Source organism: Oncorhynchus mykiss, chromosome 4 (genome assembly GCF_057628025.1).
Source record: "Oncorhynchus mykiss isolate SJ-2025 chromosome 4, ASM5762802v1, whole genome shotgun sequence".
NCBI classification, from domain to species: Eukaryota; Metazoa; Chordata; class Actinopteri; order Salmoniformes; family Salmonidae; genus Oncorhynchus; species Oncorhynchus mykiss.
Window position 1 is genome coordinate 75,804,197 of NC_143025.1, and position 16,652 is coordinate 75,820,848.

At 42.9% G+C, this 16,652-nt stretch overlaps 1 protein-coding gene across 2 annotated transcripts in view; it reads right to left on the minus strand.

Annotated features, from left to right (window-relative positions):
• The window catches only part of fig4a (FIG4 phosphoinositide 5-phosphatase a), a 108,941-nt gene that overhangs the window by 53,193 nt on the left and 39,096 nt on the right, over positions 1 to 16,652 (minus strand). For both annotated transcript variants that reach the window (XM_021600720.3, XM_090233036.1), the window contains exons 12-16: positions 10,137 to 10,270; positions 7,772 to 7,888; positions 1,533 to 1,578; positions 1,241 to 1,389; positions 947 to 1,113 (exon numbers count right to left, since the gene is read on the minus strand). In XM_021600720.3, coding sequence (XP_021456395.1) covers positions 947 to 1,113; positions 1,241 to 1,389; positions 1,533 to 1,578; positions 7,772 to 7,888; positions 10,137 to 10,270 — 613 coding nt within the window. The remainder of the gene's footprint in view (positions 1 to 946; positions 1,114 to 1,240; positions 1,390 to 1,532; positions 1,579 to 7,771; positions 7,889 to 10,136; positions 10,271 to 16,652) is intronic.

Genomic DNA, 16,652 nt, shown 5'->3' on the forward strand with positions numbered 1-16,652 from the left:
TGGACGGTTCTGACTTAGAATATGTGGACAAATACAAATACCTAGGTGTCTGGTTAGACTGCAAACTCTCCTTCCAGACTCACATCAAGCATCTCCAATCCAAAATGTAATCTAGAGTTGGCTTCCTATTTTGTAACAAAATAGCCTCCAACACTCTACTCAGTAAATTGGATGCAGTCTATCACAGTGCCATCCGTTTTGTCACAAAGCCCCATATACCACCCACCACTGCGACCTGTATGCTCTCGTTGACTGGCCCTCACTTCATATTCGTCGCCAAACCCACTGGCTCCAGGTCATCTATAAGTCTATGCTAGGTAAAGCCCCGCCTTATCTCAGCTCACTGGCCACCATAGCAGCACCCACTCGTAGCACGCTCTCCAGCAGGTATATTTCACTGGTCACCCCTAAAGTCAACTCCTCCTTTGGCCGCCTTTCCTTCCAGTTCTCTGCTGCCAATGACTGGAACGAATTGCAAAAATCACTGAAGCTGGAGACTCATATCTCCCTCACTAACTTTAAGCATCATCTGTCAGAGCAGCTTACAGATCATTGCACCTGTACATAGCCCATCTGTAAAGAGCCCACCCAACTACCTCATCCCCATATTGCTATTTATTTTTTTGCTCCTTTGCACCCCAGTATCTCTAATTGCACATTCATCTTCTGCACATCTATCACTCCAGAGTTTAATTGCTAAATTGTAATTATTATTTCGCCACTATGGCCTCCCTAATCTAATCTTACTCCATTTGCACACACTGTATATATACTTTTCTATTGCGTTATTGACTGTATGTTTGTTTATTCCATGTGCAACTCTGTGTTGTTGGTGTCACACTGCTTTGCTTTATCTTGGCCAGGTAGCAGTTGTAAATGAGAACTAGTTCTCAACTGGCCTACCTGGTTAAATAAAGGTGAGATAAAAGTGTGTGTAAGTATCTACCTGAGAAAGCGTTGCTATAGTAACGGGACAGGGTCTGCATGATGTCTTTGGAGTGCTGTGTCCAGGGGGCTATCTTCCGGTAGGTCTTCACCCTGTGGACAAGCTGGGAGCCCCCGTACTGCAGAGACAGGGTGTCCCCATGGTCTTCATACAGCTCCTCAAACAGCCTGAATTGGGGAGGGGGGTAAAGGTCACACAAGGTCAGAGATGTCAACAGCATTTTCTAATTACTTATGTCAACTTTTAGAAAATGTGTAAGTGAGTCTCAGAGGCGAGAGTAGAGTAGGGTTTTACCTAACACAGTCCGTGTCGAACTGCAGCTTGGGCTTGTCAATCATGCCCAGAGCGTAGAGCTGATAGGCCAGAGCACACTTCCCCACCATGAACTGGGCCGTGTTAGTTCGGTCCAGACAGTCCACGCAGTTCGTCCTCAACACACCTGTCTGAAGATGGGAGAGGAGAGGTCAACAACAACAAAACATTTGAATGTGGGCGCTGATAAAAGATGTGCATCATCTCCACCTTCAGGTTTCCATGTCAACAGCCACCGCCTGCTCAGGTGTGTACGGTGTGTAATATACCGTACCTGGACACGCCCACTTGAGGTGAGACTTCCCCCAAGATCTCCCCACCTGAGGAAAGAGAAAACTCCTTTAATCAATCCAACACGGAGTATGCTTGTTGTACTTTTATACTCCTGCAATGCACATTAATTGTCTTGAGATGGCAAAACTTGAAGTTTCTGAATCTGAACACATTTAGGACTGGTGCATCGAGGAGTAATTATCCAATGCCACAATGGCATAAAGCCCTGTATGATGAAAACCAGAGAAACATCGGCTCTTCTACCCATAGCATCTCTTCCAAGATGACCATCCCGTCTTCTTTGCTTATCAATTTAGGTCACTCTACGCTTGCTTCATTGCCAGGTGTGTCTAGCCCCTGGCTTGTATGCTATGCATGATATGGTAATGTAAAAAAATAATTAACCCCTATTTCTCCCCAATTTCGTGATATCCAACTGCGATCTTGTCTCATCGCTGCAACTCCCCAACGGGCTCGTGAGAGGCGAAGGTCGAGTCATGCATCCTCCAAAAAAGCACCGCTTAACCCGGAAGCCAGCCGCACCAATGTGTTGGAGGAAACACTGTTCAACCTGCAGGCGCCTGGCCCGCCACAATGAGTCGCTTGAACGAGATGAGCCAAGTAAAGCCCACCCGGCCAAAACCTCCCCTAACCCGGACACCACCCTACTCATGGCCGGTTGTGACACAGCCTGGGATTAAACTTGGGTCTGAAGTGATGCCTCAAGCACTGCGATGCAGTGCCTCTCACTCATTATGATGGCGCCGACAGAGATGGTCGCCTCGCTTCGAGTTTTTATGTATTATTTCTTACATTGTTACCCCAGGAAATCTTATTACATACAGCCGGAAATAACTATTGGATATAAGCCCAACGTCAATTTACCAACATTACGACCAGGAATACGACTTTCCCGAAGTGGATCCTCTGTTCGGACCACCACCCAGGACAAAGGATCTAATTCCAGTAGGAGATCCAAAACAACGACGCCGCATTAGGGGCAGACGAAGCGGCCACCTGGTCAGGCTCCGTAGAATGTTGTCGGAATCGGTTCAGCCACCGGGCTTCTCCATGCATCGCGCCGACAGAGATAAACACCTCTCTGGGCAAAGATAGGGGCGTGTATGCTTTATGATTAACGACTCATGGTGTAATCATTACAACATACAGGAAGTCAAGTCCTTCTGCTCACCCAATCTAGAATTCCTTACAATCAAGTGCCAGCCATTTTGCCTACCAAGAGAATTCTCGTCAGTTATAGTCACAGCTGTGTACATTCCCCCTCAAGCAGACACCAAGATGGCCATCAAGGAACTTCACTGGACTATATGCAAACTGGAAACCATACATCCTGAGGCTGCATTTATTATAGCTGGGGATTTTAACAAAGCAAATTTGAGAACAAGCCTACCTAAATTCTACCAGCATATTGATTGCGCTACGCGCATGCGCAATACCCTCGACCACTGCTACTCTAACTTCCGCGATGCATACAAAGCCCTCCCAGTACCAGTGACGAGAACCATTCAATGCTGGTCCGACCAATTGGAAGCCACGCTTCAAGATTGTTTTGATCAGGGGACTGGAATATGTTGCGGTCAGCATCAGAACAACATCGACCTATACGCTGGCTCGGTGAGTGCTTTTATAAAGAAGTGCATTGGAGATGATGTACCCACTGTGACTATTAACACCTACTCTAACCAGAAACCGTGGATGGATGGCGGCATTCGTGCAAAACTAAAAGCGCGATCCACCGCATTTAACCATGGAATGGTCTGGGAATATGTCTGAATATAAACAGTGTAGCTATTCCCTCTGTAAGGCAATCAAACAAACAAAATGCCTGTACAGGGACAAGGTGGAGTCGCAATTCAACAGCTCAGACACAAGACATATGTGACAGGGTCTAAAGGAAATCACAGACTACAAAAATAAATCCAGTCACGTCACGGACGTCACGCTTCGAAACAAACTAAACACCTTCTTCGCCCGGTTTGAGGATAATACAGTGCCACCATCATGGCCCACTAACAAGGACTGCGCCCCCCCCCCCCCCCCTCCATGGCTGATGTGAGTAAAACATTTAAACGTGTTAACCTTCGAAAGGCTGTTGGTCCAGGCAGCATCCCTAGCCGCATCCTCAAAGCATGCGCAGACCAGCTGGCTTGGTGTGTTTAAGGACATATTCAATCGCTCCCCATCCCAGTCTGTTGTCCCCACATGCTTCAAGATGGCTACCATTGTTCCTGTACCCAAGAAGGCAAAGATAACTGAACTAAATGACTACCCACTTCTGTCACCATGAAGTGCTTCGAGAGACTAGTCAAGGATTATATCACCACCTTACTGGCCAAACTAGACCCACTTCAGTTTCCATACCGCCAACAGGTCCACAGACGACGCAATTGCCATCACACTGCCATATCCCATCTGGACAAAATAAATACCTATATAAGAATGCTGTTCATTGACTACAGCTCAGCATTCAACATCATAGTACACTCCAAGTTCATCAAGCTGGAGACCTTGGGTCTCAACCCCGCCCTGTGCAATTGGGTCCTGGACTTTCCAACAACGACGAGACAGCCTAGAGGGAGGAGGTGAGGGCACTCATTCCTGTGGCGTCAGGAAAACAACCTCTCACTCAACGTCAAGAAAACAAAGGAGATGATCGTGGACTTCAGGAAACAACAGAGGGAGCACCCCCCTATCCACATTGAAGGGACAGCAGTGGAGAAGGTAGGAGGTTTTAAGTTCCTGGGCGTACACATCACAGAAAGAGGCTGAAGAAATGTGGCTTGTCACCCAAAACTAGAGGTCGACCGATTATGATTTTTCAACGCCGATACCGATTATTGGAGGGCCAAAAAAGGCTGATACCGATTAATCGGCCAATTTTTTTATTTCTACATATATATATTTATATATATTTATATATATTTGTAATAATTTTTTTATTTTTTTTTAACCTTTATTTAACTAGGCAAGTCAGTTAAGAACAAATTCTTATTTTCAATGACGGCCTAGGAACAGTGGGTTAATGGTATTAACTGCCTGTTCAGGGGCAGAACGACAGATTTGTAGTTTGTCAGCTCGGGGGATTGAACTTGCAACCTCCCGGTTACTAGTCCAACACTCTAACCACTAGGCTACCCTGCCGCCCCAATAATGACAATTAGAACAATACTGAATTAACACTTTTATTTTAACTTAATATAGTACATCAATAAAAGCAATTTAGTCTCAAATAAATAATGAAACATGTTACATTTGGTTTAAATAATGCCAAAACAAAGTGTTGGAGAAAAAAGTAAAAGTGCAATATGTGCCATGTAAGAAAGCTAACGTTTAAGTTCCTTGCTCAGAACATGAGAACATATGAAAGCTGGTGGTTCCTTTTAACATGAGTCTTCAATATTCCCAGGTAAGACGTTTTAGGTTATAGGACTATTTCTCCCTATCCAATTTGTATTTCATATACCTTTGACTATTGGAGGTTCTAATAGGTACTTTAGTATTGCCAGCCTAATCTCGGGCGTTGATAGGCTTGAAGTCATAAACAGCGCAATGAGCTACTGGCAAACGCAGTCAAGTGCTGTTTGAATGAATGCTTACGAGCCTGCTGCTGCCTACCACCGCTCAGTCAGACTGCTCTATCAAATAATATACTTAATTATAATATAATAACACACAGAAATACGAGCCTTAGGTCATTAATATGGTCAAATCCGGAAACTATCATTTCGAAAACAAAACGTTTATTCTTTCAGTGAAATACGGAACCGTTCCGTATTTTATCTACCGTGTGGCATCCATCAGTCTAAATATTGCTGTTACATTACACAACCTTCAATGTTATGTCATAATTATGTAAAAATCTGGCAAATAAGTTCGCAGCGAGCCAGGCGGCCCAAACTGTTGCATATACCCTGACTCTGCGTGCAATGAACGCAAGAGAGGTGACACAATTTGCAGAGTTAATATTGCCTGCTAACATTAATATGCAGGTTTAAAAATATATACTTCTGTGCATTGATTTTAAGAAAGGCATTGATGTTTATGGTTAGGTACATTAGTGCAACGATTGTGCTTTTTTCACAAATGTGCTTTTGTTAAATCATCCCCAGTTTGGTGAAGTTGGCTGACTTTGTTAGGAAGAAATGGTCTTCACACAGTTCGCAATGAGCCAGGCAGCCCAAACTGCTGCATATACCCTGACTCTGTTGCACAAAACGCAAGAGAAGTGACACAATTTCCCTAGTTAAAAGAAATTCATGGCAATATTAACTAAATATGCAGGTGTAAAAATATATACTTGTGTATTGATTTTAAGAAAGGCGTTGATGTTTATGGCACCTACATTGGTGCAACGACAGTGCTATTTTCGCGAATGCACTTGTTAAATCACCGTTTGTTGAAGTAGGCTGTGAATCAATGATAAATTAACAGGCACCGCATCGATTATATGCAACGCAGGACAAGCTAGATATACTAGTAATATCAACCATGTGTAGTTAACTAGTGATTATGTTAAGATTGATCGTTTTTTATGAGATAAGTTTAATGCTAGCTAGCAACTTACCTTGGCTCCTTGCTGCACTCGCATAAAGTTAGCCTGCCACGCAGTCTCCTCGTGGAGTACAATGTAATCGGCCATAATCAGTGTCCAAAAATGCAGATTACCGATTGTTATGAAAACTTGAAGTCGGCCCTAATTAATCGGCAATTCCGATCAATCGGTCGACCGCTACCCAAAATGATGCACAATCGAGAGCACCTTGTCGGGCTGTATCACAGCCTGGTAAGGCAACTGCACCGCCCTCAACCGCAAGGCTCTCCAAAGGGTGGTGCGGTCTGCACAACGCATCACCAGGGGCAAACTATCATGACACCAACTGGTACTCAACTAGACTAAAGAAGGCCAATTACATTGCTTCTTTAAAACAGCAGGACAGTTTTCAGCTGTGCTAACATAATTGTAAAAGGGTTTTCTAATGATCCATTAGCCTTTTAAAATGATACACTTGGATTAGGTAACACAACGTTCCATTGGACCACAGGATTGCTGATAATGGGCATCTGTACGCCTAAGTAGATATTCCATTAAAAATCAGACGTTTCCAGCTACAATAGTCATTAACAACATTAACAATGTCTCCACTGTATTTCTGATCAATTTTATGTTATTTTAAATGTTGCTTTTCTTTCAAAAACAAGGACATTTCTAAGTGACCCCAAAGTTTAACGGTAATGTGTGTATATATATTTTTCTTCTTTTGATTGATTTATTTTCATAATTGTGGTTGTGTAAGAAGGTTAGCCTCCAGACTAGCAGTGAGCCCCACGGGAGTCTCCATATGAGACAACCCAGGGCTAGTCAGAATGTCACATGTCTGGAAGCACAGAAGAAATAATAAATTAAGAAGTAAATGGAGGAAGACTTTTCATTTGTGACACGTCTGGTCTGGACTGAGGTCAACAACCCCGCCAGAGACGAGAGAGTGGGCGGCCGTGTGTGTGTGTTTCTTAAGCATGAGCACATGTATAAAAGCAAGGGAGTGTGTTTGATAATGTAACATAAAGCTAATAAATATGTCATTAGAAGAATGGCTAGCAGCTTAGGTAACCAGATGGAAATGTCAATGCTTGTGATTAAGATATGCAGATAGTGAGCAGTGCAGCTGTTCTTCACACCCTTCTGCTGCTGCATGCTCCGTCATCTACTCTGATAGGTAGGGATACCCTGGCCATGACTATTCAGCAAGACTCCCATCTAACAGACCCATCTATTCCCATTACTGGACATTCATTTATATCAGAAGGGAAAAAAAGAAATGTAATTGCTATTAATGCGTGATTGTAAAATACTGTATGATTACTTATTAGACGGAGCTTTATAACAGCCCTCAGAGGGACTTTGTCTAACACATTAAAACAAACGTAGCAAAAATCACAATTAAAACCAATTATGACAATTTAACACCAACCCCTGTAAAAAAATCTAGAGGGTGGGGTGAGGTAGTTATAGAGGTATAGGTTGGGGTGTAAAGGGCGCAAGTTTTTACCCCTCTGGGCTCACCTCTCGTCTGGCCTGTTTGTGTGTACCTCTCATCTGGCCTGAGGGTATGTAACTCTCGTCTGCCCAGAGGGTGTGCGTGTGCACCTCTCGTCTGGCTTGAGGGTGTGAGTGAGGGTGTGAGTGAGGGTGTGAGTGAGGGTGTGTGTGTGTGTGTGTACCTCTCGTCTGGTCTGAGGGTGTGGCAGAAGAAGTCAGAGCGGTTGATGAAGAAGCCGGTCCTCTTGACCACGTTCTCTGCTATCATACTAAGACGGTCCAGCACGTTATACAGCTTACTGAGAGAGGGAGGGAGAGGGGGAGAGAGAGCTTAGATTATTATTTGACACACTGGAAAACAGAGCAAACTGGAATGTTATTTGGTCCTAAACAGAGAGTACACAGTGGCAGAATACCTGACCACTGTGACTGACCCAAAATTAAGGAAAGCTTTGACTATGTACAGACTCAGTGAGCATAGCCTTGCTATTGAGAAAGGCTGCCGTAGGCAGACATGGCTCTCAAAGGAAAACAGGCAATGTGCACACTGCCCACAAAATTAGGTGGAAACTGAGCTGCACTTCCTGACCTCCTGCCAAATGTATGACCATATTAGAGACACATATTTCCCTCAGATTACACAGATCCACAAAGAATTTGAAAACAAATTACATTTGGATAAACTCACATATCTATTAGGTGAAATACCACAGTGTACCATCACAGCAGCAAGATGTGACCTGTTGCTACAAAAGAAACCAGTTTAAATAAAACCATATGTATTATTTTTTGAACTTCAGCTACATTGAAAAGTTTCTATTCTTTTGAAACTTTCTGTGAGTGTAATGTTTATTCTGATTGTTTATTTTACTTCTGTTTATCATCCATTTCATTTGCTTTGGCAATGTAAACATATGTTCCCATGCCAATAAAGCCCCTTAAAGAGAGAGCGAGAGAGACAGAGAATGGGGGCGGGGCAGACAGACAGACAGAGACTGGGGCAAACAGACAGAGGGCAGACAGACAGACAGACAGAGGGTGGGGCAGCCAGAGAGAGAAAACATATGAATGAGTGTTAGGTAACTTAAAAGGTCTCTTTGAAAAATGTTTTCATTGAACTTGAACATTTTTTTCAGGGACAGCAACAATAACTCCTCTACTGTTAAAGTCAGGTCCATTGTTGGTGAGCGTAGCCTAGAGGTTGCCAAACTATGGGGCAGATATGAAAATGGGGTTGCGGGAGAATTTCCCAAATCCCCCCCAAAAAATGTAATAAATAAATACTCAAAATATCTTATATCGTCTTTGTATCTCAACATTTTTATGTGGTTAACCTTAAAAATCTAAAATGAAAATGATTGTGCTCCAAAACTCCCCAGCTTATGCTCTCCAAATGGATGTTAGCTGTGAGGATTGAGATGCCCATGCATTGACTTTTGTTCGCTATAAATGTTGGGGGAGGCTATTCACGAGGACATATTGTTGTCTCACGATTCCTGAGTGTGCTGTGGCTATATTGATGAAAAACAGATTCCATATGGGATGGAATGGTGGGCTTTTGCACAGATGGAACTCCATCTATCCCGGGACGGCAGGCAGGCCTCCGCACTCTAGTTATGAACGTGAATGTGATTTTTCGCATTGAGAGAGGAGCGGTTGTCATTCACAATGGATGTAAAAACAACTGACTTGGTTGACCTTCTGTGTAATGAAAATAACAAAAAACAGCATCAGTAAGTGTCCCACATGAGTGATGACTGCTCACCTCCAACACTTGGAAGGGCACTTTGGGACTTACTTCCCAAGACAACTGGTAACTCGGAATGAAAAGAGCTCCAACTGGGAAAATTTGCTTTGAACAGTCATGTAACTCGGGAACTCAGCCCTCTTTCTAGAGCTCAGACTTTCCGACCTGAAGATCACTAATGTCAGGATTCAACCTCGTATTTTTCAGAGTTCCCAGTTGTCTTGAAAGCACCAGAAAAGTCATGGTAGACTACCCTTCGCCAGCTCATATGTGTGAAGCTGGATCCAGTGCTTGGCTTGTCTGCATTAAAGCAAATATAGATCAGGGTTGGATGTGACAGCAGAGAGGAGGTGCATACTGTTGACCACGCCCCCTGACTTTGAGAAGCTCCGACACGACATTCATCAACCACACCCATCTCATTAGTGGTGGCGAGATATGAGACATTATACATCAGCATAACTTGCAATTGACTGTCACAGTCCCACATTAAAAGTAAACATTGGTTGTTAATTACAACAACAAAAAATTCACAAGGGTGGGGTCACGAGACTTTTCAGATATCAAAATAGGGTTGTGGACCCAAAAAGTTTGGGAACCATTAAATGTTCTGAGGTGTTGAATTAGGTTGCTGGGACAACACTTTGTACCTCTGGCTCTTACAGAACACGATGCTGGTGTAGGGTTAAGCTAAAGCAGCAGGTGTGAGTAGGACGAAGTCGCAACCAAACACTGATATTAGGCGTTTCCCCTTTAATGGTTAAGAATAGGGTTTGGGTGAGCTGATCCTAGATCTGTACCTCTTGGTGTATCGGGCCATGTCCCAGGCGATGTAGTCGATGCAGTGTTCTGGAGGGAGGAACTGGTTGAGGTTGATTACAGCAGGGAAGAGCTCCTCACTGAGGATCTTCTCATGCTTTCTCTTCTCTCGTTTCTACACACAGACACGGAGACACACATCATCAGCGTTACTCATTTACACTGAAGGAAAGGTCTCTGATTTATGAGAAAATGCATGAAAGTCTATGGTAACTTCCTCATTTTTTGTCTCTGGAAAATTTCTCCCACAACGGTACCACCTGAATGAACATAACATTTTTTTAACATCTCAATCCGTTAACTACATACAGATGTAGGACCTTAATAATTTGAGCCAGTTTGCTAAAGCAGGAAAATAGTCCTGCAGCAACAGGAAATGTGAATTATGTGGATTATAATTAATGGACTTTTTGTAGGGGTTGATACATTTTTCATTAGGGCAAATTTAAGTCTGAAATGTCAAAGCGGAAATTCAAATACACTACAAGTTTGTACAAGTGCAGGAAAATTCTCAGCAACAAAATAATGACCAAATTAAGATCCTACATCTGTAACTAAGATCAGATGGAGCTACCTTAAGATAGAACTATTTCCAGACATTAATGCCAGTTCACCCACAGGAGCAGTGTGTACGCATGTACGTGTCACGCATTAGTCATGACCTCTTCTCTCCAACGCAGACACACACACACAGTACTCCTAGCTCTGCATTGACATCAGCTAATCATGTCTACAGCAGCCAAACTATGTCTGTCTACCAGAAGTTCAGTTCCTCTCTACAAAACGTTCTCTCAAAACACACTCTCCCTCACATATGCTGGCTACTTCCTGAGCACTGTCAGTTCCTATTCATTCTGTTTGAAGCCAAGAGAGTCTACCCCTGATGCTCCTCCTGTCATCTCTCCTAAAGATCACCCCGGTCGCTAGACCTTCAACAACCTTTTAACCACTTATCTACAAAACACACACACGCCTCTATCAGTGTCACAGCCCAGTTAATAACCCGCCATTAACCACTGCCAGGCTCTCTCTCACAGCATGGCATCAAAACACACACACACACACACACACACACGCCAAACAAAGTATCATGCATACACGCGCACAACTGCAAACACACTCATCATGTGCCAGCACACCATGCATGCAGTGCAGTACATGCTCTGCACACAGATGGGCGTCATGCAAAATGCATGCACATGGATACACACAGATCTCACACACCTGCATAAGAGAGTGTGGCAAGGCATGACAGAGGCTCTTGATGTGACAAATTAACAGTGGTTAAATGTGTCTCTGCACAAACGAGGGAATTTCCCAGTTAAGAGAAATGGATCCTGATGAGTGACACACCCCCACCCACCCATCACTGGCCAACACAAATCACTCCTACGTTGCAAAGTCTATGGTGACTTTTTTGATTTCTGCTTGTGAGTGAGATAGTGAGTGAGAGGGGGGGGGGGGGGGGGGGGGGGCATGGGACTAAGGGGGAACACCCGGCCGAGCGTGTGCAGGCAACGGAGGGCTGTGATTGGCTATCCCTCTCCTCGTTCCCTTGTGAGTGACATGCACAGGACACCCGAGCTCAGCAGTAAGAAGGGGGGGGTTCACAACACTGTGTGAAGAGTGTGAGTGTGCATGAGTGCATTTAAGGTGGTTCTTTAACAGCTTGTAATCACTAGCCCCTAACCAGTTTCTCTCGAGTACCTCTTTTATCACTCCATCTGTAACCACAACAACTGTTCTTTTCCAATGTATTGAGTTAGCCTAGGGAGTTAGCCTAAACCTTCACTAGCTAATTAAACCAACACACCAGGCTATTGTCCAATCACATGAAGGTGTGATTCCAGGAATCCTGCTGGTTTCTTAGAAAAATCCTCAAGTGAAATTCTCAGTCATTTGGATGTGTCTGTCAACACTTCATTATGGTCATGTTGGAGATTACATCTCTCCCTCTCTCCTTGTTGTCTCCCCCACAGGGACATTGGAGAATGTGTTTTTTTCTTTCTCCAAAAGTTTATTTAATGCCATCTTTAGTATAAATATGTTAATTGTAACATTGCAGTAATATAATGCTTGGAAAACAGCACAATGGGGCCATACTTCCGAACATTATATATATTTTTTGTTTAACCTGGACCCATCTCAAAACGAGCATCAGCTAGATACAATCGTCGACATAGTTGCACATGATAGAATGCTACATTGTAGCTGGTCCCATCAGATAACCTGGCACACGTTAGCCCTATGCTAACCTCACCAGCTGACAATGGTTATATCCGATAAGTTCTGCATCAGCTACAATTCTATTTGGCCGAACCGAGAACAACAAGAACCAGGAATAATTACTTCACACAGAAAGAGGACAACAGCCTGGCTGATTGAGTCAGAAGTGCTTGTATAACCATTCACTTCAGCGCTCTCCTCTCTGGCAGTATCACCACAAGCTGCTTGCCCTGCATTCTGTCACAAGTCATATTAACATATAGGTCTTTAACTTTGAAGTCAGAGCAGCAACCGAATGGCAACTAATGTATGGCTTGCCAGTCAAGTCCTCTCACTACTACTGGAGTGAGCTACACTACTGGTTTTAGAACACCTACTCATTCAAGGGTTTTTCTTTATTTTTACTATTTTCTACATTGTAAAATAATAGTGAAGACATCAAATCTATGAAATACCACACATGGAATCACGTAGTAACCAAAAAAGTATTAAACAAATCTAAATATATTTTATATTTGAGATTCTTCAAATAGCCACCCTTTGCCTTGATGACAGCTTTGCACACTCTTGGCATTCTCTCAACCAGCTTCACCTGTAATGTTTTTCCAACAGTCTTGAAGGAGTTCCCACAAATGCTGAGCACTTGTTGCCTGCTTTTCCTTCACTATGCGGTCCAACTCTGCCAAAACCATCTCAATTGGGTTAAAGTCAGATGATTGTGGAGGCCAGGTCATCTGATGTAGCACTCCATCACTCTCCTTCTTGGTAAAATAGCCCTTACACAGCCTGGAGGTGTGTTTGGGGTCATTGTCCTATTGAAAAACAAATTATAGTGCCACTAACCCCAAACCAGATGGGATGGCGTATCGCTGCAGAATGCTGTGGTAGCCATGATGGTTGTTTGCCTTTAATTCGAAATAAATCACAGACCGTGTCACCAGCAAAGCACCCCCACGCCATACCACCTCTTCCTCCATGCTTTACGGTGGGAAATACACATGCAGAGATCATCCGTTCACCCACACCTTGTCTCACAAAGACCTCCAAAACCTCCAATTTGGACTCCAGACCGAAGGACAAATTTCCACTGGTCTAATATCCATTGCTCGTGTTTCTTGACCCAGAAAGAAATTTCACAAATACATTTTTAACAAGGCACACCTGTTAATTGAAATGCATTCCAGGTGACTGACTACCTCATGAAGCTGGTTGAGAGAATGCCAAGAGTGTGTAAGCTGTCACCAAGGCAACGGGTGGCTATTTGAAGAATCTCAAATATAAAATATATTATGATTTGTTTAATACGTTTTAGGTTAACACATGATTCCATATGTGTTATTTCATAGTTTTTAAGTCTTCACTATTATTCTACAATGTAGAAAATAGTAAAAATAAAGAAAAACCCTTGAATGAGTAGGTGTTCTAAAACTTTTGACATGTAGTGTAAATACACGCCAAGGTGAAACTAGTGTCGCTCATTGTGGTGTGTGCAGAGGTCAATGAGACAGAGATGTAATTTGAATGTACTGTGAGGATTCTGACTTCTGAACTTGAAATATCCTTGTTCATGGTACTGAGGGAGAGAGGAGAATGAAGAGCGTTTACACTCTGTCAGAACACGTTATTGTTAGACATAAGGTATAGTATGGAAAGGAGAAGGGCCATAGTCTGGTTTCAGTTGTTGGGTTGTAATTTGAAATACTTGATACACCAGAAGTTAATGGATATCTGTAGGAGGAATGTATATGGTGGGTCAATTAAAGGAAAAGGCAATCACATGGTTGCGGTCACTGATAAGGGTGGAGAGCTGTGGATTAGTGAGGAATGGGGACCGAGGTCAGGTCAGGTCACATTAAGGGAGAAGGAACAGTTTATTACCCACATCACTTAAACTTCCTGCGTAGCAATGAAGATGTTATGTTTAGAGAAAAGGAGGAGACTTGGCAAGTCTGTTAGGACATCTACTTTGTGCATGACACAACAAATTTTTCCAACAATTGTTAACAGACAGATAATTTCACTTATAATTCACTGTATCACATATCCAGTGGGTCAGAAGTTTAAATACACTAAGTTGACTATGCCTTTAAACAGCTTGGAAAATTACGTAATGGCTTTAGAAGCTTCTGATAGGCTAATTGACATTATTTGAGTCAATTGGAGGTGTACCTGTGAATGTATTTCAAGGCCTACCTTCAAACTCAGTGCCCCTTTGCTTGACATCATGGGGAATCAAAAGAAATCAGCCAAGACCTCAGAATTATTTTTTTAGACCTCCACAAGTCTGGTTTATCCTTGGGAACAATTTCCAAACGCCTGAAGGTACTAAGCTCATCTGTACAAACAATAGTACACAAGTATAAACACAATGGGACCACGCAGCCATCATTACCGCTCAGGAAGGAGACGCATTCTGTCTCCTAGAGATGAACGTACTTTGGTGCCAAAAGTGCAAATCAATCCCAGAACAACAGCAAAGGACCTTGTGAAGATGCTGGAGGAAACAGGTACAAAAGTATCTATATCCACAGTAAAACGACATAACCTGAAAGGCCGCTCAGCAAGAGAGAAGCCACTGCTTCAAAACCACCATAAAAAAAGCCAGACTACGGTTTGCAACTGCACATGGGGACAAAGATTGTACTTTTTGGAGAAATGTCCTCTGGTCTGATGAAACAAAAATAGAACCGTTTGACCATAATGACCATTGTTATGTTTGGAGGGAAAAGGGGGAGGCTTGCAAGCCAAAGAACACCATCCCAACCATGAAGCACAGGGGTCATGCATCATGTTGTGGGGATGCTTTGCTGCAGGAGGGACTGGTGCACTTCACAAAATAGATGGCATCATGAGGGAGGAAAATTATGTGAATATATTGAGGAAACATCTCAAGACATCAGTCAGGAAGTTAAAGCTTGGTCGCAAATGGGTCTTCCAAATGGACAATGACCCCAAGCATACTTCCAAAGTTGTGGTGAAATGGCTTAAGGATAACAAAGTCAAGGTATTGGAGTGGCCATAACAAAGCCCTGACCTCAATCCTATAGAAGATTTGTGGGCAGAACTGAAAAAGTGTGTGCAAGCAAGGAGGCCTACAAAACTGACTCAATCCTACACCAGCTCTGTCAGGAGGAATGGGACAAAATTAACCCAGCTTATTGTGGGAAGCTTGTGGAAGGCTACTGGAAACATTGGACCCAAGTTAAACAATTTAAAGGCAATGCTACCAAATACTAATTGAGTGTATGTAAACTTCTGACCCACTGGGAATGTGATGAAAGAAATAAAAGCTGAAATAAATCATTCTCTCTACTATTATTCTGACATTTCACATTCTTACAATAAAGTGGTAATCCTAACTGACCTAAAACAGGGAATTTTTACTAGGATTAAATGTCAGGAATTGTGAAAAACTGAGTTTAAATGTATTTGGCTAAGGTGTATGTAAATTTCCGACTTCAACTGTATATACTACCACTGGTGTGTGTCCAAATTTGACATTCTTGGTTCCAACCGCTGTGTCTTTGTGAGACGCAGAGTAGGTGAACGGATTATCTCCGCATGTGTGGTTCCCACCGTGAATCTTGGAGGAGGAGGTGTGATGGTGTGGGGGTGACAATGTTGGTGATTTATTCAGAATTCAAGGCACACTGAACCACAGCATTCTGCAGCAATACGCCATCCTATCTGGGTTGCACTTAATGGAAGTATCCTTTGTTTTTCAACAGGACAATGACCCAACATCTCCAGGCTGCGTAAGGGTTATTTGACCAAGAAGGAGAGTGATGGAGTGCTGCATCAGATGACCTGGCCTCCACAATCACCCAACCTCAACCCAATTGAGATGGTTTGGGATGAGTTGGACCACAGTGAAGGAAAAGAAGGCAACAAGTGCTCAGCATATGTGGGAACTCCTTCAAGAAAAGCATTCCAGGTGAAGCTGGTTGAGAGAATGCCAAGAGTGTGCAAAGAATGCCAAGAGGGTGGCTACTTTGAAGAATCAAAAATATATTTTGATTTTTTAAACATGATTCCATAGGTGTTATTTCATCGTTTTTACGTCTTCACTATTATTCTACAATGTAAAAAATAACAAAAATAAAGAAAAACCCTTGAATGAGTAGGTGTGTCCAAACTTTTGACTGGTACTGTATATACACTACCGTTCAAAAGTAAGTTTGTGGTCACTTAGAAATGTCCTTGTTTTTGAAAGAAAAGCACATTTTTTTTGTCCATTAAAATAACATCCAAATGATCGGAAATAAAGTGTA